Genomic DNA, 23,251 nt, shown 5'->3' with positions numbered 1-23,251 from the left:
ATGGCAGAAATACACTCGGAGGTTTTCCATTGCCTGCCGAGGGGCGACCGCTATTAGAAAAATGTTGTTCTTAATTTTGGTGTTTTCACCGAGATTCGAACCGACGTTCTCTCTGTGAATTCCGAATGGTAGTCGCGCACCAACCCATTCGGCTACGGCGGCCGCCTTAGAATATATTCAGTTCATTCCTCAACAGTGATATTATCACTGTCAAAGTACTCCCCATTAACTGCAACGCTGTTATGCCAATGTTTGATCCATCTCTCGAAATATTTCTGGAACTCTCTTTTCGGTATAGCCATCAGAGTCGTATTCAATTTTTCCATTACTTCCTTTCGACTGTTAAAACGCCTTTCTTGTAGGGGCTTTTTGACTCGATCAAACAGAAAAAAAATCGCAGGGAGCCTTATCCGGTAAATTCGATGGCTGTTGGATGGTATTCGTTTCGTTCTAGGTCGAAAATTCACGAATAGTGATGACATTGTGGGACGGTGCGTTATTATAGTGCAAAATTCTCGAGTTATTTTCCCACAAACCCTTTCTTTTTTGGAGAATTGCTCCACTTAACGTCTAATAACTCTCAAATAATATTCCTTATTAACTGTCTGGTCTTCTGGTAAAAATACGTGGTGCACAATACCGTTGTAATCCATAAAAACCGTGAGCATCGCTTTCTTTTTTGACTGGAAATGACGCGGTTTTTTGGTTTTGGTTCTCCACTGACTCGACTTGGATTTTGTGTCGTATACATACATAAATCCACACCTCGTCTCCAGTAACTATGAGTTGAAAAATGTTGAGTCATATTCAGCGTGGGAAATCACGTTTATGGTGATATCAACGCGATCCCCTTTCCGGATGAAGTTCAGGGCCTTTGGAGCTAACTTTGCAGCAACAGAGCCAAGCCCAAATCGTTAAATACAATGATCTAAATGGGTTCATAAGCAATATTCAAGTCCTTTGCTGGCTCTCTGATGGTTAATATGTGGTTATTGGGCAACTTTACTTTCACTTTATTGATATTTTCATCAGTTTGCGATATCGACAGCCTGCCACTACGTTTGTCATCCCGTCATCCTCGATGGAATCACGATTTTGCCTGAAGCGTCCATGCCACTCCTAAACGACTACTTTCTATAGAGTATCATTACCGAAACAGTTTCCCAACATTTCTAAGGTTTTCCCACCATTGAATCCGGTTTTAATGCAAAATTTATTACAAACTCGTTGATGGAAATACAAATCCATTTCTAAAAATATAAATAGGCTTAGATCTGGACTTACCCAAGATGGCGTAGATTTTATAAATGTTCAGCAATGATAAAATGTCAAATTTTGGTAGGAATGCTAATCACTGGCCTGGCAACCTAGCAAAAACCCACTCGAAATAATTTTCTTTATTTAGTAAAAAAGTTATTCAAAAACAAAATAATTAATTTTGCGCCACCTTGTAGTAATGTTAGAGGATTAAAGTTGCTTATCAATGAAAGAAAATCATAATTAAAGGGATGCAACTAGTTTTTACGTAAAATAAAGCGTAATTATGCCAAGTATTTACTTTTAAATCACATAATTCAGCCACGTCAGGACATTTAACTGATTAGCGACAGTGTAAGCTGTACTTATAAATTTTTGGGACACTTTTATGAAATCGTCGTTAAACTTAATCATAATTTATTAGAAGAAGTCTTGAGTGTTATTACAATGAAAAATGAAATGATAACTCAGTGCCACTAGAGACTGTGTTTCTCTTTTAGTCTGCGGTTTGTGGATGCTGCGACTAACTGACATGCTGGCTGATAACACCTTGGCAGGTTTTAGAAACGTTGTCGAAGTTCAGTTATTACCAATTTGTGAATGTTGACGAAACAAAAATTTTCGCATGACGGCTTCATTAGATTAGATAGAGAGTAAAAAGGAATAACCAACTTAAAATTAAATTTACGCATTATACCAGTGACGCCGATGTGCCAGTTGACTGAGCTCGAAAAAAAAATATACGTACTCGTACATACATAAAAATGAGCTTTATCGACTTAGTTTAATAGCCGATAATTGTTCGCTGAAGGTGGTAATGTCGATAAGATAGCAAGTTTATAAAGCTATGGGCCACTTGCAGATTAACAAAAATTTGGTGTAATTTATGGTTGTCTAAAGATTGCCGCATCAATCAGTAATTTGGACCCGATAAAAGTTGTATACATACCTATACATATGTTTGTTTATGTGTAGCAAACTATATTTTTGCATTTTTTGTGTTAAACAAAGCGCTTTAGAATGTTAAAGTAGCACTTTTAACCTGCAAGCATTTCTCTAAATATATTCACAGCGACATTAAATATCATACTACAACCCCATCCATAGTTCAGGCTCGATAGGGCATACTTGTGTTCAAACAAAAGCAATTGAATTAGTGTGCAATAACTATAGTGAGAACAATGTCCAACAATAATACGCAAGCGATCAAAGTTGCCGATGAGCCAGCAGAGACGAAGCGAAGGTGTGTATTTGCATATGTCTGAAGGGACAAGTTGATAACTAAGTCAAGCACAGCTGTATATGATGAGTAAGCCAAGAAGTGTTGAAAATATGATCACGCTAGTAAATATGTATGTATGTAGTGAAATGGCGATAGAGCGAGGTTAAAGGAGTTGCACGAGTACTTCCTTATATCGATAATTTCATTAAATTCATAAGTGTTGCGGTGGTCAAAAATACGTGCTGCACCTATTCACGAGTATATTTTTTTATTTACTTTTATATTTTACGAAAATTCGATAAACATGGAAACCTCAATATACCATGAGGAAATTTGAAGGAAATCCGTTATTATCTAATATACCCTTTTTTGGAAACATGAAAAGCAGGACTTTCAGGATCTTCAGTAAAATAATTTATCTGCTGTATACAAATTTAAGTTTGCACCATCGTCAATCATTTAATAGAGGAAGTTAGTGTTGCTTTCTTAGCGTTGTAAATCAAGTCTAATACGAGTATATCAAAGCGGCTGAAATGGCAGTTAAAATGATAGAAATTATTCATTTACCGAATTCAATTTACCGGTTCAATTACCGAAATACCTAAAGTTCATTGCGATTTACGAATTCACAAGTGCTAAAAGTCAAGGGGTACAACCACTAATAGAACTTCGCGACCAAAAAATTCGCGCTTTCCCATGGCAGCCGGTTCTACGTTACCGGAATGACTCGGGTTTTTATTCCCGACCAAGGGCTGCCGCCCCAGTACACTAGCCCTGTCTAGTGCACCGTATTTTACCCAAAACCTTTCGTCACAGGAGCAACTCATTGCAGCCAGTTTGCTCCAAATACTTCTCTTCCGGGCTGGCGTCGAACCCAACCCCGGACCTGAAGTATTTTACTGCTGCATTTGCCACAAACGGCTCCACCCGAACTCCACCTCGGTTAGGTGTAACCAGTGCAACGGGTGGTGCCATCTTAAGACCTGTTCAGGCCTTAAGACTCACAGGGAGTGGTCCACAAGGTATGTGGCCACGTGTTGCTCCCGCCCACAGGCGGTCACCGCCTCTACGGCGACACTGCCCTCAGTGCCGGCACATCACACTGCCGCCACTAACAACACCTCAACGGCCAGGAGCCCCCAAGAGCAACACGACTCCCTCTCCAACCCACAACCCTCCTGCTCCTACCCCAGTGCGGGGACAAACCAGCAGCTCTTGGTCCCCCGCACAGTCTGCTCCGTGTGCCAGACCGTAGTACCTCGGAACCTGACAACTGTCCAATGCAGTTCTTGCAGTGGCTGGTGTCACTTTCGGAGGTGCTCCGGCCTGCACACCACCCGTGAGTGGACACGCGACTACGTTGCCCCCTGCTGCAGAGCTCTGCACCCGCAACCGCCCACCGTGGCGCGGCCACCCGACAACATCAGGCCACTCCCCATTTTGCGGAACGCACAGCAGGACCAACGCAGACAACATCACGCATCCCTCACCCCCCGAATTACGACGACCCTCCCGCGAAGCTTCAAGCTTTTGCAACTAAACTGCAACGGACTAACGAGTAAGATTGACGAGATAGTCGACTTCATGAGTCGGCTCGGAATTAAGATAGCTGCGGTCCAAGAGACAAAACTGCACGCTAGCTCCCCCCTGATTACCAGGGACGGCTATAACGTGCACCGAAAGGACCGCGAGCGAGACAACGGTGGTGGCCTAGCGTTCATAGTACACCATTCAGTGCAGTATCGTCTTATTGATGAAGGCATCGACCGCAGGGACAGCACCTTAGAACGTCAAGGTATAGCTGTCCGGTCAGGCGATGCCGAGCTCGAAATTTACAATATTTATATACCCCCTGTCACCTGCTGCCCGGCAGGATATCTCCCCGATATTGGTGCGCTCATCAGGGGAGAAAACCGATTGGTAGTAGGTGACTTTAACGCGCATCACGATCTTTGGCATTCAAGCCTGCCAAATGATCGTAGGGGACAGCTATTGGCAGAGCAGATAGACGATTCGACGTTCAGCACTGTAAACGACGACGCCCCCACTAGGGTAGTGGGCAATTGTAGCAGCTCGCCTGACATAACAATTGCTAGCGCTGGACTGATAAATAGCATAACCTGGCGACCTATGCTATCGCTTGCATCAGACCACTTGCCCATTATCATCTCGATCGAGAGACCCGCCGATTTTGTTTCCGCGGATCACCGGTCATATATCAACTTTAACAAAGCTGATTGGACCAGATTCGCGGAATTTACTGAGAACATCTTCGCAGCCCTACCCACTCCCACCGATGTGCGCGCAGGCGAACGCGCACTCCGCAAGGCGATTACAGCCGCCGCGGCTCGCTTCATACCTGCTGGACGGATCCGGGAATTACGTCCCAATTTCCCAGCCGAAGCAGCCGTTATGGCAAACGAGCGTGACCGTCTACGCCAGGCCGATCCCGGGGATCCTCGTATAAAGGATCTCAATTTGGAGATCCGGCAACTGGTCACCCAACATAAGCGGACCAAATGGGTAGAGCATCTGAAGTCCTGTAACTTCACCTCTGGTGTGGGCAAGCTCTGGTCCACCGTAAGGTCCCTGTCGAACCCGACGAAGCACAACGACAAGGTGGATATCACCTTCAACGGTCGTACTTCGTCGGACCCGAAGAGATGCGCGAGCTATTTTAGCCGGCAATTTATATTGCATCCTCCGGTCGACAGATCCAAACGTTGTGCCACCAGACGGCTGCACAAACTGCCCTACAACAGTGCACCGCTTGCTTTCACCAGCGACGAGGTTCAGGGGGCCATCAAACACATGAAACCATCAAAAGCCATTGGCCCCGACGGACTAAACATGCTGATGCTGAAAAAGCTGGGTCCTTTGGGAGTAGAATATCTCACAAAGGTCTTCAACCTGTCTATGGCCACTCTCATCATTCCTGATAAGTGGAAATTAGGGAGAGTGGTCCCACTGCTGAAGCCTGGGAAACCCGCCAACCAAGGGGAGTCTTATCGTCCGATAACTCTCCTTTCCCCAGTAGTGAAGACACTTGAGGCCCTTCTACTCCCACTCCTCACTCAACACCTGACTCCAGCCCCACACCAGCATGGTTTCCGTAGAGTGCACAGTACCACCACGGCACTCACCGTCATAAACACCCAGGTAAACCGCGGCCTTAACCAAAACCGCCCCTGCGAGAGGACTGTCCTAGTAGCGTTGGACCTACAAAAGGCTTTCGACACAGTCAGCCACGCCACGCTACTAGATGACATTTTACAGTCGACACTCCCGCCAGGGCTGAAGAGGTGGACCGCGAACTACCTGAGTGGTCGTCACTCGTCGGTAGTATTTCGAGACCAAACCTCAAAACAGAGAAAAATAAAGCAAGGAGTACCGCAGGGTGGTGTCCTTTCACCCTTGCTTTTTAATTTCTATATTTCGAAACTCCCCCAGCCACCAGAGGGAGTCTCACTGGTCTCATATGCCGACGACTGCACGATAATGGCGTCGGGCAATGACATTGATGGCCTATGCTCAAAAGTAAACGACTACCTCGCCAGCCTTTCTCGCTTCTTCACTGCGAGAAACTTAAAACTTTCTCCCACTAAATCCACGGCGACCCTATTTACCACCTGGACAAAGGAGGTCAAGCTGCCACTTCAGGTACACGTCGACGATACCCCAATTCCGACGATAAACAACCCCAAAATTTTGGGAGTCACCTTTGACAGCTTGCTCTCCTTTTCGGCGCACACAACCGCTATTGCAACGAGAGTACAGAATCGCAACAAGGTCCTCAAGTCGCTTGCCGGCAGCACTTGGGGCAAAGACAAAGAAATGTTGCTGTCGACTTTCAAAGCAATAGGCCGACCGGTTCTGAACTATGCCGCGCCTGTCTGGTCGCCTGGAACCAGTGATACGCAGTGGACGAAGCTTCAGACCTGCCAGAATACTGCCATCAGGACCGCGACAGGATGTCTCCTGATGTCCCCTATCTACCATTTACAGGACGAGGCGCACATGCTCCCGGTTAAGGAGCATAACAAAATGCTCGGCAAGCAGTTTCTGCTTGGGTGCCACCGCAGGCCTCACCCATGCAGACACCTGCTTGAGCCTGAGCCACCTCCCAGGCACATCAGGAGACACTTCCTCAACTACGTGGACGAGATCCAGGACAAAACGGACAGACCTCTCCAGGATCGGACAGTATACAGACAGGCTATGAACGACATTCATCGGGAGACACTTACCACCTTCCTAAGCTCCCGACCCCCGAATGCCGTTATCGGAGTCCAACCACCACCCATCGCAGACGAAGAGCTCCAGCTTCCTCGAGAGTCCCGCGTAATCTTGGCACAACTACGTTCCGGATACTGTAGCAGGTTAAACTCCTACCTAGAATCGACCCCGACATACTAAACATATGTCCTGCATGTGAAGGTACCCCGCACGACACTAACCACCTCTTCACATGCCCCATCAAACCCACTCATCTAACACCTCTCTCCCTCTGGACCCAACCCGTCGAAACTGCCAGTTTCCTGGGCCTACCGTTAGATGAGCTAGACGAAGACGACCGGTAATTTACACTACACTGACAGGGCGAAGATACTGCTACAACAACAACAACAACCAAAAAATTCGATTGCTGGTTTAGACCAACATTTTTTATGAAAGTTTTCTAGCCCAGTTTAGCGTGAGGGAGAGTGGGGGACCGACGATTGAGTGGTTTTCATTTAAGCTTTTATTTGGGCTTTATAGTCAGTGTCGTACGACTGAATACCTTTGGATAAAATTATTGAGCCTTGTGGCGCGGTGAGTGTTGTAGTCGCTCGAAGTGCATGTTGATATAATGGGTTGGTGCATTCGGCATTTGAGCTTCGGGATGAGCTCTTGGGTCGTGGAGCTGCTCTTGCAGTGAAGAGCGAGGAGTACCAGCTCTGATGGGAGTACCAGCTAGTGGGAGCAAATGCCTCTTTTCGGAATTTTTTCTCCTTTACTGAATTAAAGTAATTACATGTATCGATATTAAAAAACACAAAATTTATCGAAACTGATTTATTGTATTTTAGCCTTCGATTTTCTACAGATCCTAACTCTACTGACACCGAAATCTTTCCTTTCCTCCTTCCTTCCTAAAAGGACTTATGGCATATGCCGTATAAATGGCAAATATTATATTAAGAAAACCTTAATTCTTGCAAAGGAACTATATTTGCTCTATTCTTAACGAGTGCCAAAGAGGAAAGGTCGTGAGGGCGCTTAACTACCGGGAAATAGTCTACAAATTCTGTAGGCGAACTAAGAATGAAAAAATACATTCAACCTTTTAAAGTTCGGCCTTTTTCATATCTTCGAAAAAATTGGCATGGCTTGCAAAATGATTGATTCAGATAATTCATCCCAAACTCAATGCGCTGTAAAAGCTTATTGTTCTGACGAAAGGTTAAAGTTCGTTGGCTTTTCGTATTCAATAAAAAAGGTATTCTCCAAATTGAATTTGAGTTGAATTGAAATATATGTGTTTTTACCGTGTTGTGTCTCACTAAACATACATATGTATATTACCCTCATAATTTCTGGTGGCGACCGGAACATGAATAATATCGCCAGAACTTCGTATTAGTTGACTTTCGTGATTATCATTTGTTTTACACATATCACGAGTGAAAGTCATTTATATATATTACCACTCATCATGTGCCAAAAAATACCACATATATTTTCTATTTTTATGCAAAATAATCATATACAATAAGTATGCAGGCATCTAAATTCGGACACAAGCGAGCTTTTCGCACCTAGCGCACGTTTTAGAAGGAATGAATTCCTCAAAATTCTGAAGTGCGTGCGGTTTCTGCACGAGTTTGTAAATTTTGAAATTATTGTAGGTGTGTATATATCAAATGATGTTGATGGAAATCCCTATTTTGACCTTCACGCGCTCCATTTCTTTTCTGTTTATATAAGTATGTTATACTATAGCTGTCTAGTTCATAAGTGTCAAATATTATTGATGTACGATACATTTATACATCTTCCGATAGTGTGATTAATTTATTAGTTTGAAAATGTATGTAAATGTGTGATTTTGTATTAAGCAGGAATAGAAATCATTTTAAATAAAAAATAGTACACAATTTTTAATAAAAGATTTTTGATCAAGAATAAAGGCTTTAAAGTGAATTGGAAACGGCAAAATTTAGGTGCGTTATAAAATTAAGCTTTGAATTAAAGAAAACCCCTAAATCTTTTATCATATCGGATGAATCAAGATATGTATAACTGATATGATAAGCGGTATTAAGGGGATTTTGAAGCTTAGAAAATGTGATTTTATGACATTTTTCAAAATTAAGAAATAGACGATTCATAAGGAACCAGGAAAATAAATTAATCAACTCGGACTTTAGGATGGCTGAATCACAAGAATTTCTTATTTCAGCGTACACTTTTAGATCATCAGCATAGAGAAGAAAATTTGCGAAGGGAAAACACGAACATATATCATTAATAAACAAAACAAATAACAAAGGTCCTAAAATACTACCCTGAGGTACCAGAGGTGTCGATGTACTGTTGCGAAGAAACTCCATCGATAACTACAGTACTGCATCTTTTTATTAAATAGGATCGTATCCAATCAAGGAAAGTTGAATGAAAACCGAGACAAGCCAATTTAGTTACTAAAAATCGAATGGGAGATTTTATCAAAGGCTTTAGAGAAATCCGTGTATATCGCGTCACTTTGAAAACCATTCTAGAAGCTTGGAAGCAATATTGCTTTTATTACCGCTTTTGAAAATAGGAGTGACTGAAGTCAGTTTCCAATCATCAATAAATATTCCTTCAGCCAAGGATTTGTTGAAAATTAGATTAAGAAGTTGCACCAAAGAGCGACAATTTTTAAACAAAGTTACATATAAATACACAAATAAAAATATTCAAGAAATGAAAAATTAAAATAAAAAAACAGTTGACATAAAACAACGGTTGAGTGTCATTCTGGTGCAAAAAGAAAATCAAAAAAACATTATCATTCTTGAAAAAACATTTGTGAAAATAAAAATGAAAAATTTACAAATCATCATTGCTTTCCATTTTTATAGGTAACACAACGGCACCTTGAGCAAGTAGTTGCAGTAGCGCAAGAATAACAACAGCAATATATTTTGTTTTCGATTTTGGTCTCTAGAACGTGAAAATTTATAACCAAAAATTAACTGAAACCAAATTTGTCAATTTAAATAGAAAAATCAAATCAGCTGCTCTACTGATACTACCTGCTCAACGTACCTTGGGTGACACTTATGAAATATAAAGCTGCAAATTATAACAGCATATAAAAATAAAACAAATACATACGTATGCTCAAATGTCTAAAGTACTACGCGACCTTCAGAACGTTTAATTTTCTGTGTAAATTTGAGTAAGGAATGATTATTTTCCATCACAAGTGACAAGTTCTATTTCGTTATTTCATTTTTTATTAGATTTACCGCAGGCTCATATGAATGGTCATACTTTAAATGCGGGAAAGAACATATGTGTATGCACGGACACCCTTTAGATTTGTAATTTTATCAAAAAAGCTAATAATTTTAAATTTTAAGCCGATTGGAAAAGGTTTAAAGGTTCTGACTTGAAGTTTGAAGTTTGAAAAATGCTTTATGGAATAATTTTTTAAAAACCCCTCAGAGTTTTTGTATTACTTTTCGTTTAATAATAGCCTAGACTATGTAGCTGCCGTAGCCAAATGGGTTGGTGCGGACTACGGGTGCGCGAGCGCACAGGTTAGAAGCCCCAATGGCAGACAATGGCAAACTTCCGAGCGTTCTTCCATGAAAAATCTGCTCATAAAAAACCAGCTGCCGTTCGGAGGCGGCATAAAACTGTAGTACTCCCCATTTCAGGAAATATATCAATACAAATAGGAGGGGGAGCTTGGACAAACACCCAATAAAGAGTGTAAGCGCCAATATATTAAATTTGTTATATTGTGTATCGTCTATACCTGCAACTTTGATAAAGAAACTCCCTCAACTTTTGGGGTTATATTCAAATACGTACAGCGAATCTGTGAAAAATATCGCAATGTAGTTTGAAAAATAAATATTTTCTTTTAAATTATTTGATCTTACTTTTATAAAAGTACTAATTTTTCGAACTTCACACTCGACAAAATCATACAATTCCAGAAATAGCGGCCACCCTAATGTATATATATTATATGTGCAACTATACGGATTCTGTTGGGCTTTAATGAACAACCGTTACTTTGTATATGCGCTGGGTATAATATATCCGTAAAATAAGTAGCTCGTGGCCGCGAATATGTAAACATATGGTATACAAGTGCAGAGAGATTAGATAATAATATTTTTATATGCTCAATATAAATACGTATCAATGTAGTATAGATATGTACGCTAATAAATACTTAATACCATCTACTCAGGTCCACTTTTGATTTGTTCTCGTTACTTAAATAATCCACAATCACACTATCGTAATCGTAAAACCTCTTTGAGTGGCATTAAAAAGTGCTTCAAGCTGACATCCTCCTCATAAGAATAATCTCAAGTTTAGATGGGAAATATGTATTACTTACTTGAAGGTGGGGGCAGGAAAACATTGCAAATAATTTAATTTTTGAATTTGTCAATCATTTGTCATTTCTTTCTTGGATAAGTGGGTAAGTATAGCTCAACTTTTACCATTCTAATTCTGCATTGTGCAGTATTGGATTTCACTTTGCTCGTTAAGGACGTGTTTACCGTTAAACTGTAATAAATTAATATGACGGTAGAGTCCGCGCCTGATCCGGTATCTGCTTCAAACACTCAACCACAGTCTAAGAAAAGGTCCGCTATGCTTTTGTTTTAGATTCAGAACTAAGTGTTGCTTGATGCATACGAAACCAGTATTAATTACTATATAAATATCAATGTGAAGAAAAAGTAAAAAATTTTGAAATATTTATTTTAGTGTAGCAATTAAATAGTGTTTTTGGTTAACCGCAAGTTTACGCCTGTAAACGTTTTGTCTTATTTATAAATCAGTTATCAACCAGTTATTTTGTTTTTGATTTTTCGTTCGAAAATTTCCCACATAATTTTTGATTGATGGCACTTTAATGTACGCGCACAGTTTGATGTACGCGCACTTGAAGTTTTCAAATTTCCATTTAGGATTTTAATCGAGGCGAATATATTAAAGATGGTAGTACTAGATCAGATAATTTTTTTTTTCGCCGTATACATTCGATTGTCAGCACAAAATTAAATTACGAAACGTATTATTTACATTCAATTTTGTAATTTGAAAATTGAAATTTTTTAATGAATTAAAATGCAAAAGGATTTGTATGAATAAATAATATAATAAGAAAGTGCGCAATTTGTTTTAAATAAATAAATTACTTCTTTGGTGTCTACTTTGACGTGACATTCTAGTATAAAACATGTTTTTTGTCGGCCTAGTGCCGCCACCTTTAATGGATTGGCCTTGACTTTAACTCATTATATTTATCTCTAGATGCTGAATCGTAAAACTTTTTCCAATATCTGCAATTGCATTCATATATAGATATAAAACAAAAACATTTATGAATTTAAAATAGTAAAACATTATAAAAAAGAAATAGGTTAACATAGTAAAAGTAGTTGTGGAGAGCTTTTAATTTTGTTAATTGAACCAAGTGCATTTTAAACGATTTGGGCTTTTCAACAATTTTAAGTGGCAACATACGTTTTATTTTAAATTTCAAAAAATATTACCTAAGCGGGCTAAAACTTTTTTAGAGAATGAGGCAGAATATGGACAAATTATTGTATAATTGCCAAGTCTGTAAAGTCATTCATTAGAATGTCACGACAAAAGAAAGTAGAAAAGTAAAGTAAATGGACGAACTGCGTTGCACATCCGACATGTAGTTGGAACTAGAAACATACGAGGATGGTGCGAATGGCCATTTCATTTTCTACTGATACCATCTTTAATAGATTCTAATTGCTGGTCTGCGTACTGAAAACGAATATGATTGCTACCTGGCACATTTTCCATTATTACACTACGATTAGATACGAAGCTTATGCTATGCTACGCTTGCTGTGCCATAAGCTCAATTGCCGTATATAACAGTTATATTTTTATACATACTTGCTAAGCAATAATTTTACTACCTTTTTGTCAGGAGGAGATGATTTACGCGGGTTTACAACTACATATAATTAGTAAATACGTTTATAAATATTAAATAATACAGGCATATATACATACATATGTATATGCCAATTAAAGTTCATACTGAAGCTCAGACATTTTCTACCTGCAGCGCCATATCTATCAAAAATCTTGATTGATTATTCGAGATGAAAAATTGTGATGCAATAGGATTAAATATTATTATGGAGTCATGCCTGGTTATTTTATTATCCTGAATCTATATCCCAGATCTATAATGAGGCTTGAAAACTTTATCATAAATATTTGGCTATGGATTTTAGCGCCATTAGCTTCATTCGTCAAAAATATTCTTATGCCAAATATTTAATAAATCAGATTGGGTTTCAACTTCAGAGTTCACTAGAGCCGCATTCTTTAACTTTTTGTTTTGATTTATTAAGTTTTCTTTGCGTCTATTTACAAAATATTTAAAACTAACGAGATACTCCAAAACTTGCGATAATGTACTTAAATGTAATGGAAATAAATAAACGAGTTTTGTTTTTCTTTTTTAATTCTCTTTGGCCTTTTTGAGTTTAATCCTCTTCTCCGTTTAATTGTGTTAGCAAGGACGGAGGCCTCTGTGTTTATGTGTATATTCAGTCTCTCATTATGAAAATTGCCTGTCTTCTTTATTGCGTCTGGAACTGAATCAAGAGCGAGGTCACGTTGCAGATCAGAGCTACGGATATACCGATGGCACATTTTTGTACTTTATTCTGAAATCATTGAATTAGTTCAATATTGATTTTGCTAAAACAACCCCGTAGCTGAGCGCCGTAAGTCCACATTGGCTTCCGCATAAGCCAATACATTCTTCTATGTTTAAATTCAAACTCATTTTGTTTTGTGTTCGCTCCATATGAACTTAGCATCCAGTGTCACGCCTAAGTACTTTGCTGTATTTGAGTAGGGAATTTGTGCCCTATTTATGTATACAGGAAGGTATTGTGCTTTTTTGTATGTAAAGTTTACATGTACAGACTTTTATCATTAAGTCTTATATGCCATTTCTTTGTCCAATCGCAAATATTGTTTATGGCGATTTGCAATTTCGAGGCCGATACGCTTGCAGTCTTTCTTACTGAAAGTATTTCTGTATCATCAGCTCATGTTGCTGTCACTCAGTTTTGATTGCATGGCAGGTCAGATGTAAAGAGTAAATAAGGGAGAGGGCCCAGCAAACTTCCTTGAGGAACTTTTTCTTCCTTCTTGTTTGTCTGTAGAGATTTGTAAAACGAGCTAGTGCTGATTTGGTAATAGTGCATTTATTCTCTTTATTACCCAGCATGCCATACTTTATCAAATGCCTTTGATACGTCGAGGAATACGCCAGATCATGTTTTTTCTCTTCAAATGCATTCTCGTTTACTCGATTAATCCTATGGACTTGCTCAATAGTCAAATGTTTAGTGCGAAATCCAAATTGGTGCCCAGGAATTATATTTGCTTTTTCAAATCTTGTATTAATTCGTCGATTAATAATTTTTCCATCACTTTTATAGAGTAGGCGCTAGTGAAATAGGTCGTTAGGACATAACGTTTAACTAAAGAACAGCTTCAAATGCTTTTTGGTCTCAAAGTGAGCTACAAGCATTAAAGCTGAATACTCGAAATTTTTCTGAAAATTCTGCTTAAAAAGTGTGGAATTATAACGATTTTTTGATTTTTGTTTTTAATTTGCGAAAAGTTTGACACTTAGATGTACACACATACATATATGGGACCTGTAGGAGCTTGAACTATATTTTCATAAAATCATTATTAAAATTCAGAAACAAATAAGTTCTCAGCTTTATATGCCTGTAAACGTATGCTTGGAAGAAGATGGGGTCTTCAACCTAAGCATCCATTATGGCTGTATAAGAGGTTATACGACCTATTCTATCGTATGGTTCGGTAGTTTGGTAGAAGGCTCTAGGGAGAGAGTACAATACCAAACTACTCGGCAGAATACAAAGATCAGCATGTGCAATAACGGTCGGTGCAATCAGATCATGTCCTAGAGAGGCTCTCAATGCACTGACACACGTTAATCCAATAGACCTACATATTAAGAAGATGGCAACCATGAGTGCATTTAGGTTAAACGAAGCGGGTCGCTGGAGAGGAAAAACTTATGGTCATGCTAGTGTATTATTGCGACAAACTCAGTTAATCTCGGTGAGAACTGACTACATCGTCTTGACGGTAACTTTCAATAGGAATTTTGCCACTCTCTTTCCAACTAAGAAAGAATGGGATAAGGGACTCTCTCTAAACAACTTCGACACTACAGTCTATACGAAGGGAAGTAAAATGGGCTGCGGTGTTGGAGCTGGTATATATCCTCACAGACTTAAAATTGAGAAATCTGTGCGTCTCCCTAATATCAGCAGTTTCTTCCAGGCGGAAATACTAGCAATTGGGGAAGCCTGTAGGCTACTAATCGTAGATTTCTCTTTTAAGGGTAATATCGCTATTCTCTCGGATAGCCAAGCTGCAATCCAGGCACTGGGTTCGGCCACAACAACCTCCAAAGTGGTAGAACAAAGTAGGAATAGCCTCACCATCTTGAATGAACACCATAAAGTTACCTTAATCTTGGTCCCGGGACATCGGAACATTGAAGGTAACGAAAAAGCAGATGAACTGGCAAGAGGGGGATCTGCCATGAATAACGCTCTTACAGAATCGGTATTCACTCCATTAGGTGCAGTCAAGAGTACAATTTCCCTAAAATACCTCCGAATCGCGGATTGTAGGTGGAAAGTCCAGACGAAATGCAAAATTAGCAGAACGTTATGACCCACCTACAACCTCAAGCAATCGTCGGCATTAATAAGAATGAAACGAAGGGACGCCTGGAGACTAACGGCAGTCATAACTGGCTTTTGGTCTATCGGAGAAGAAGCAGCTAAAATGGGCATCCCTCACAATACAAACTGTCGGAGTTGCAAACAACCGGAGAAAAAGGAGACAATCTTCCATTTCCTCTGTGAATGCCCTGCCCTATGTAAGGACAGAATGTTAACCCTTGGCCAACCGCTGTTCGAGAATCTCGAACAACTATCTGGCTTAGACGTTAACAACCTAATAAGGTTCCTTAACCGCACAGACTGGATATAGTTATGCTGTAAATAACCGTTAAACAAGTTGGTAACGAGGATGTGGCAACAAAATGGCGCGGAAGCGCTAGTTGGATTCTGGAAGAATCACCACTTTAACCAACCAACCAACCAAAAGTTCTCAAAACTTGTCAGTATGTCCTAGACTATAGCCATTTAATGCAAAATGTAATTCAAAAAAGTGTGCCCGCCAGTTTGATGCTCTCACATTTCAACTTTCCTTATTTCTATTTTTGAAAATATTTTTCGAAAAAATGAGTCAGGTGTGCGTACTGAAAACGAACGCACACTTTGTATCATTACACTATGTGATCTAACGTAGTGTACTCTTTATTTACGTTTTTGTAATAATAAATATTTAATTTTTTTCTCTTTATTTCAGTTGCTTTGAGAAGGTGAAAATGAAGGCCAGTACATTGGACAAAATCTGCGCCTTTCTCGGCGAACTCATTGGCACTGGGTTGCTGGTCTTCCTCGGATGTATGGGCTGTATAAAAAATAACACATATGAAAATACTCACTTCCAGGCGACGTTCAATTTCGGTTTGGTTGTTTTGGTTATTATTCAATGTTTCGGCTGCGTCTCTGGTGCACATTTAAATCCGGCTGTGACCCTAGCTGCCTACATTTATAATATGGTGTCGCTAACGATGGCTGGTGTTTATTTTGTGGGGCAGATGTTGGGTGGCTTCATTGGTTATGGTTTATTGAAGGCACTCATCCCAAGCAATGCCGTATCGTTCGGTGGTGCTCATAATCTTTGCGTCACCACTGTTAATACGGAAATTGCGTCATGGCAAGGATGTGCAATTGAATTTATAATCACTGGTGTGCTAATTTTGACTTGCTGTGGCGTATGGGATCCACGAAACTCCAAATTTCATGACTCTGTTGCAATTCGTTTTGGTTTAGCCATCTCATGTTTGGCTATCACAGCGGTAAGCTAAGATGTTTATTTATGTTTAAGTACTATATAATATTTCGGCAAATGTTTACTAATTGTTTAAATTTTACTAGGGTCAATTCACTGGTGCCAGTATGAATCCAGCTAGGTCCTTTGCACCAGCATTGTGGAACTCGGATTTCGAAGATCATTGGATATACTGGGTTGGTCCACTGGGAGGTTCTGCGGTGTGTGCCATTGTCTATAAGACGATTTTCAGACGCGAAGTCTCTGAAGATAAAGTGAACAACAAATTGCGTGCAATGGAAGAAGTGCCACTCTCGTAAGCCAAACATATCTGTCGAAATACCAAAGAGCGAGTAAAACAAGCAAATCGACATTCTTACGGATGCTGCAGAATAAAGCGAACTTCTGGAGTAATTAATATTTTATTTTTAATAAAGTTTTATACTTAAGAAGAGCATTTATAAAGTCTACAAAGCAGACAAATTTATTTTTTAAATACCTGTAAAACCAAACCACATGTGCTAAAGATTTTGCCGTTTATTGTAAATAAAATAAATTTAGTCCAAAATTTTAGATGAACTGTAACTATCTCAATTTATAGAAGAGTTCTTTTATATCTCGTATATTACGTAAAAGTCGAAAAAATACGTACTAAATAAAATCTAATACGATTGATAATCGCTTTTAAATCGTTAGGATTTTTGAAACAAAAAAATGGCTGACTTGGAACCGTCAATTGCAATGAAATCGAACAAAGTTGTATATTCAAAAACGCATTTATCTATTCATTTTCATTGTATTGTGTTCGTGAACGCATCCAAAAAGCAGTTGAATCGTATAAAAATGTAAAAATGCATTACTTACACTACCGATATAATTTTAAGCTTCACTGTAACATTTTCGGCGCAAATTTGAAGAAATGGACTATTTGCAAGAGTGATTGTTATTCTATTTCGTTTACACATTTAAGTGTACTATTCAAAGTTTGCTTACTTGTGACATTAGAGTTTAGACACTTCCTTACAAAAAGTTACATTTAAGAAGGGTGAAGAAAGTGGAAAACATTAAATCCGTTTTGGTAAAAATGATAGCAAAAACGATTTTTTTTTACTTAAACGAAAACAAACTGTGAAGAGTTAGGTTAGAGTTTTGTGGCAGTCGGCTTAGAGTAGCCAAACTCACTTAGACCATCTAGGTTCGTTGTGGTGCCACTGTGTAACACAGGAACTTCAGTATTTATTCATCATAAAACCATTTAGACGCTCTTATGAAGCGTGGGATAGATTTTATCTCAACACCGAATAGTCAAAAGAGTGTTTTACTAACAACTCTGCTCTACTCCTAGCTAAGGGTGAACAATTCCTGAGGAAGTGTTCTACTGTTTCTTCCTCTTCCTCTAGCCTAGAGGAGTGCCTAACTAACAGCCAATGACCTGTAACACCAGCCACGACATCCGCGATGTTCTCTCTTAAGAGGTTGAGCAATTCTACTGACCTTTTCTAATCTAAATATTTGTGGCCCTGCGAAGGGTTGAAAAAATAAATTAAAATTAATATTTGAGTGTAGCATGAATAATACATTCTGTCAAAAAAGTACCGGGAATTGTTCAATAAAACGCAAAGTAATTGTTTAAGCATCAAAATTTATTTTGTCGCCTTCAAAATAGGCTCCATTCGAAGCACTACATATACATAGGTATGCCAACGATTAGCCCAGTCATCAAAGCACTTTTAAACACGTTTGTGTGACATGACTTTCACTTTTGACTGACTTTGACGAGGTTTTTTGGGATTCGGCTCATGTGGATTCCGCATGTTTACTGGTTTGCATGGCAAACTCATATACTCACGTCTTATTACCTGTTATGATGTAACAGGCACCTCCTTTCAATGAATTTTTTGAAAGAAATTCAACTCTCTTGGAAAATGTTGCGAATTGATTCGTGAGACACCCAAGCTACCTCCCTTAAATGATGGTTTTCGAGCACCATTTCCTTGACTTTGTCGACGTTTTCATCCGTTGAAGACGTTGATGGGCGACTAGATCGGGGCAAATCTTCCACGACTTCTCGGTAATCTGCGAAAATCTTATACCACTCGTAGATCCGTGTTTTTGATAAAGCACATTTTCGACGATTTGGTGCACGAAATCCCGTTAAAAACACAACATTTAAGACAAATTCTTTTTCGATACTTTTATCCATAGTGAAAATCGCAGAGCACATCTAATAAAAACAAGCTAATTGACAGATCACGCTCAAACTCTGCGACACTATAGAGGGCAGTTATACCAACATTCCAGCAAAAAAATTTTGACATATATGTGTAACGCGCGCTTTTTAAATGGACAATTTCCGATATTTTTTTGACGGAATGTATATTTCATGTCAACCAAACAAAGAATTAGTTTTCTCCAAGCAAAGAATTTGGAGTTTTGGCCCCCCCAGTCGCGATTATTCATTACATTACTAAGTACTTGACGAACTGACTGAACTTATTTAAATTAATTTATTATTTTTAGATAGATTTATTTATTATATTTAGAGGGCATTTTTTATATTTTGTTTTGTATTTTGAATTTATGTAAATTTTTAATAAATAATACACTCTTGTTTTGGAAAGAGCTTCTTGACGTCGGCGCATGCATTCACGTGCCACGTGCCACAATCCCAGTTTTCTTCGAATGAAATCTGCAATGCCTACTCTTTTCCCTATTTTAGCTCTTTCTTAAATGGTAGCTGATGGCAAAAAGTGAATTCCTTCAGAATAACCGCATCCTTAAGAAAGGAAGCTTTTAAATTCTCCATAGATGTGTAACTTAATGATTAATTACTTAATATTGAGTAATGCATTCTTGGTAATTTGAGTATGTATATTTGAAGCAACATTACCTGGTAAGTGTTTTTGAAACTTATATTGTAAATGTATCAGACTCGGGTTCTCAAAAAGTCCACCTTTCGCATGCATTGTCCTAAAAATGTACTCTACGATGTCCTGATTTAAGCTGTATACCATATTGGGATGCATTCCCAGCCATACTGGTACTGGACGTACCAATGCGAACTCCTGAGCGAGTTGTTGCTCTTACACAGACCATGTTTTTTTTAGAAATTTTACTTTTCCTTTACTTTTACTCAAATTTTTTACGAGTTAACCTTGCCCAGAGTCTTGCTAAGGTAGCCGATTTGTTAAGAGGGATCAAGAAAGATGTTTACTGAGCATGATTCAATTATTAAAGGTTTGTTCAAATAACATATTTATGGTCAATCTACATATTTCATATGTGTCTATATTTATGTGTATAAATAAATATATGGTACAAATAGATGTTATTGGCGGAAGTTGTCAAGTGTGATATTAAAACAAAAAAATGTTTCACTTAATCCCAGATTATATTTTGTGAATTAATTTTTAAATTTTAAACCGATCGCGAAGTTTCGCCAATATGAAGATTTTACGTTACCTAAGCAAAATAGGGTCATGATAAATTATTTCATATGATGAATACATTTAATTGACTAATAACGAACTTTGAACTCATTGACACCTTATTTTACTACGCTTTGCCCACGTAAGTTTGGAGTTTTTACCTCCAAGTCACGATTATTTTTACATTACTTACTACATTTTTACATTCCCGTTTTGAAAAAAGCCTCTTGTCACGCAATAATCTTTTCTCAGTAGCTGTCGCTTTTGAATACTACCTCCAATTTTTTAGCATTACTCAGAAAGTTGGTACTGTGCTTTACTAAGTCTCCTTTGCACACTTCACTCACCCATGTACCCGTAAAGGTAGTCTCATTGGAAACTAGTTGCGTCAATCCCAACTTTTCTATAGTGAAGTCTGCAATGTTAGCGACCGCGTCGGGACTATCCAATTATTCTCCCTGTTGTAACTCTTTGGGAAATGCTAGCGATTTGCAAAATTTGAATTATTTTAAAATCATCACATCCAAAAAAAGAAAGCTTTTTAAATGATCCATTAATGCGTCGATCTCGGAGTGCCTTAATTACTCTATCATGTCCTGACTTAAGCGGAATGTTATACTTTCTTTGGCAAATCTGTAGATATCCTCTAGTTTTAGAGAACGAATATTACTCATTCTCATGACATCAGAACCCAAAACTCGTAGCCGTGCTCTAGCAAAGGCAGGACACTCACAGAGAAAGTGCTCAGTGCTATCCGCCTCCTCCACGCACGACAGGCACATTGGGTTCTCAATGATTCCAATAGTGGTCATATGCTGACCCCATGGGTTGTGTCCTGTAATGATACCGACCATCAATCGAACGTCTTTCCTTTTAAGTTTTAGTAGAAAGTTTGACAGTTTTCTGTTCGGACTTGTCACAAAACACTTTGCAGCGTTCTACACCGGACCATCGCTCTTTATGTAGATTGCCTACATAATCGGTGATCCAATTTATGATTCCGGAACTGATTCCGATTATTGGCTCTGGCCCTTGTGGGGGAACCGCTGATCCACGGTTGGCCAATTCATCGGTGATTTCGTTTCCTTGAACACCGGAGTGTCCAGGAACCTATATAAGTACAACCCTATTTCGTCTTGCAACATAATTGAGCTTCTTCTTACATTCTTGAACAATCTTTGAGGTTTGCTTCGCGTTCTCCAGGGCCTTCAGTGAAGCCTGACTATCACTGAAAACTCCAATCTGTTTCCCGCTCCATCTCCTCTCGATTATCCATTCGGCTACTTTCAGGATGGCAAAAACTTCCGTTTGAAAAACAGTTGCCATTTCCCCCATAGCATAGTGATACTTATTACTATCGTTTAAGTACCATCCGGGTCTAGACCCTATTTCATTCTTGGACCCATCGGTAAAGAAAATATCCGTCAAACCTCCCTGAATGCATTCTGGATTGCTCCATTGCTCACGCATTTGACATCAAATTTCCTTCCAATTGAAACTGTGGGTATCAGGTCGCCTTAAGGTGCCAGAAACAGTGGATACTGCTCAGATATCAACTTAAAGATTTCTCTGTGTCCCGAAGTTCCGTCTTCGTGCCAGAAACCATATTTATGGAGGCTACACATTGCTTTTATTGCTTCTTGTTGTATCTTAAGATCCAGGGGGAGTAAATCAAGCATAGCATTTAGGGCATCACCAGAGGTTGTATTCATGGCACCCGTGATTCATAAGCATACACTTCTTTGCAGCCTGTATAGTTCCCGGATTGTGGACTTAACCATGCTCCGTCGCCAACAGATCACAGAAGCGTAAGTGATGATTGGCCTGATAAATGCTGTGTATAGCACCACTAGACCACAACAGGTTTCAGACCCCAGGTTTTACCAAAGGCTCTACGGCATTGCTGAAAAATCCTCAATGCGCGATTCACCTGCAGTGAAACGTGTGTCTCCCAAGTCAGCTTCTTATCCAAGATTACTCCTAGATATTTAACTTCATCGGAAAGACCAAATGTCTTGATCGAAAAGTTCCCGGAACTACTGCCAGATGACTCTCTAAGTCAACTGAATTGAGTTCTGTTTTTTAGTTAGGTTGCCATATCTGTGATTAACATTCCTACCAAAATTTAATACTTTGCCACTGCTTAACATTTGTAAAATTTACACCGCCTCTCTGTACGTGTTTTTGATTTTTGACAGCTTTAAAAATGTATTTGAATTTAGCGTTAAAAATGAATTCAATGATGGGAAAACCCTATAAATGTTGGGAAACTGTTTCAGCAATGATACTCTAAAGAAAGCAGCCGTGTACGAGTGGCGTGAACGCTTCAGATGATGGTGATTCCATCGAGGATGACGAACGCAGTGGCAGGCTGTCGATACCGAAGACTGATGAAGGCATCAAAAAAGTGAAAGAAAAGCTGATCAATAACTACGAATTAACCATCAGAGAGCTGGTAGAGTACTTGAATATTGCTAAAGAATCCTATCAGGCATTTTAGTTAATGATTTGGGTTGGCGCCGTGTTGCTGCAAAGTTGGTCTCAAAGGACCTCAACTTCATGCGGAAAAGGCATCGCGTTGATATCTCCAAAAACGTGATTTCGAACCCAACATTCATCAAACGCATCATTATTGGAGACGAGATGTGGATATATACGATACGCAATCCAGACATCAGGTGAGTCAGTGGAGAATCAAGACCAAAAAACCGCGTCGTTTCCAGTCAAAAAATAAAGCTGTATTGTACACCACGTATTTTTGCCAGAAGGCCAGACAGTTAATAAGGACTGTTATTTGGAAGTTATGAGGCGTTACGTGAAGCGATTCACCAAAAAAGAAAGGATTTGTGGGATAAGCAAGTCTTGGATTTTGCACCATGATAACGTACCGTCGCACAGTGCCATCATCTGTGAGCTTTTGACCAAGAACGAAACGAATACCATCCAACAGCCATGGAATTCACTTGATAAGGCTCCCTGCGACTTTTTTCTATTTGATCAAGTCAAAAAAGGATGGGTATAAAAGATAAGCGGTGACTATTACAACTAACAATTAATTATGCCTCTATTAAAAATCCTTTGCTTTAATAGGTTTACATAACAT

The 23,251-nt window shown here is 39.2% G+C and overlaps 1 protein-coding gene across 6 annotated transcripts in view; it reads left to right on the top strand.

Annotated features, from left to right (window-relative positions):
* The window catches only part of LOC128868904 (aquaporin AQPAn.G-like), a 71,459-nt gene extending 54,166 nt beyond the window's left edge, over nt 1-17,293 (top strand). For 4 of the 6 annotated variants that reach the window (XM_054111484.1, XM_054111488.1, XM_054111487.1 and 1 more), the window contains exons 2-3: nt 16,193-16,748; nt 16,828-17,293. In XM_054111484.1, the coding sequence (XP_053967459.1) occupies nt 16,193-16,748; nt 16,828-17,040 (769 nt within the window). In that variant the 3' untranslated portion in view covers nt 17,041-17,293. Of the gene's footprint in view, nt 1-2,335; nt 2,501-11,221; nt 11,341-16,192; nt 16,749-16,827 lie in introns of those variants that run through there. The other 2 variants (XM_054111483.1, XM_054111482.1) reach the window with 2 other exon arrangements.
* The last annotated feature ends 5,958 nt before the right edge of the window (nt 17,294-23,251 follow it).

Source organism: Anastrepha ludens, chromosome 6 (genome assembly GCF_028408465.1).
Source record: "Anastrepha ludens isolate Willacy chromosome 6, idAnaLude1.1, whole genome shotgun sequence".
NCBI lineage: Eukaryota > Metazoa > Arthropoda > Insecta > Diptera > Tephritidae > Anastrepha > Anastrepha ludens.
The sequence above is the reverse complement of the archived record's forward strand: the minus strand, read 5'-3'. Positions and strand labels throughout refer to the sequence as shown.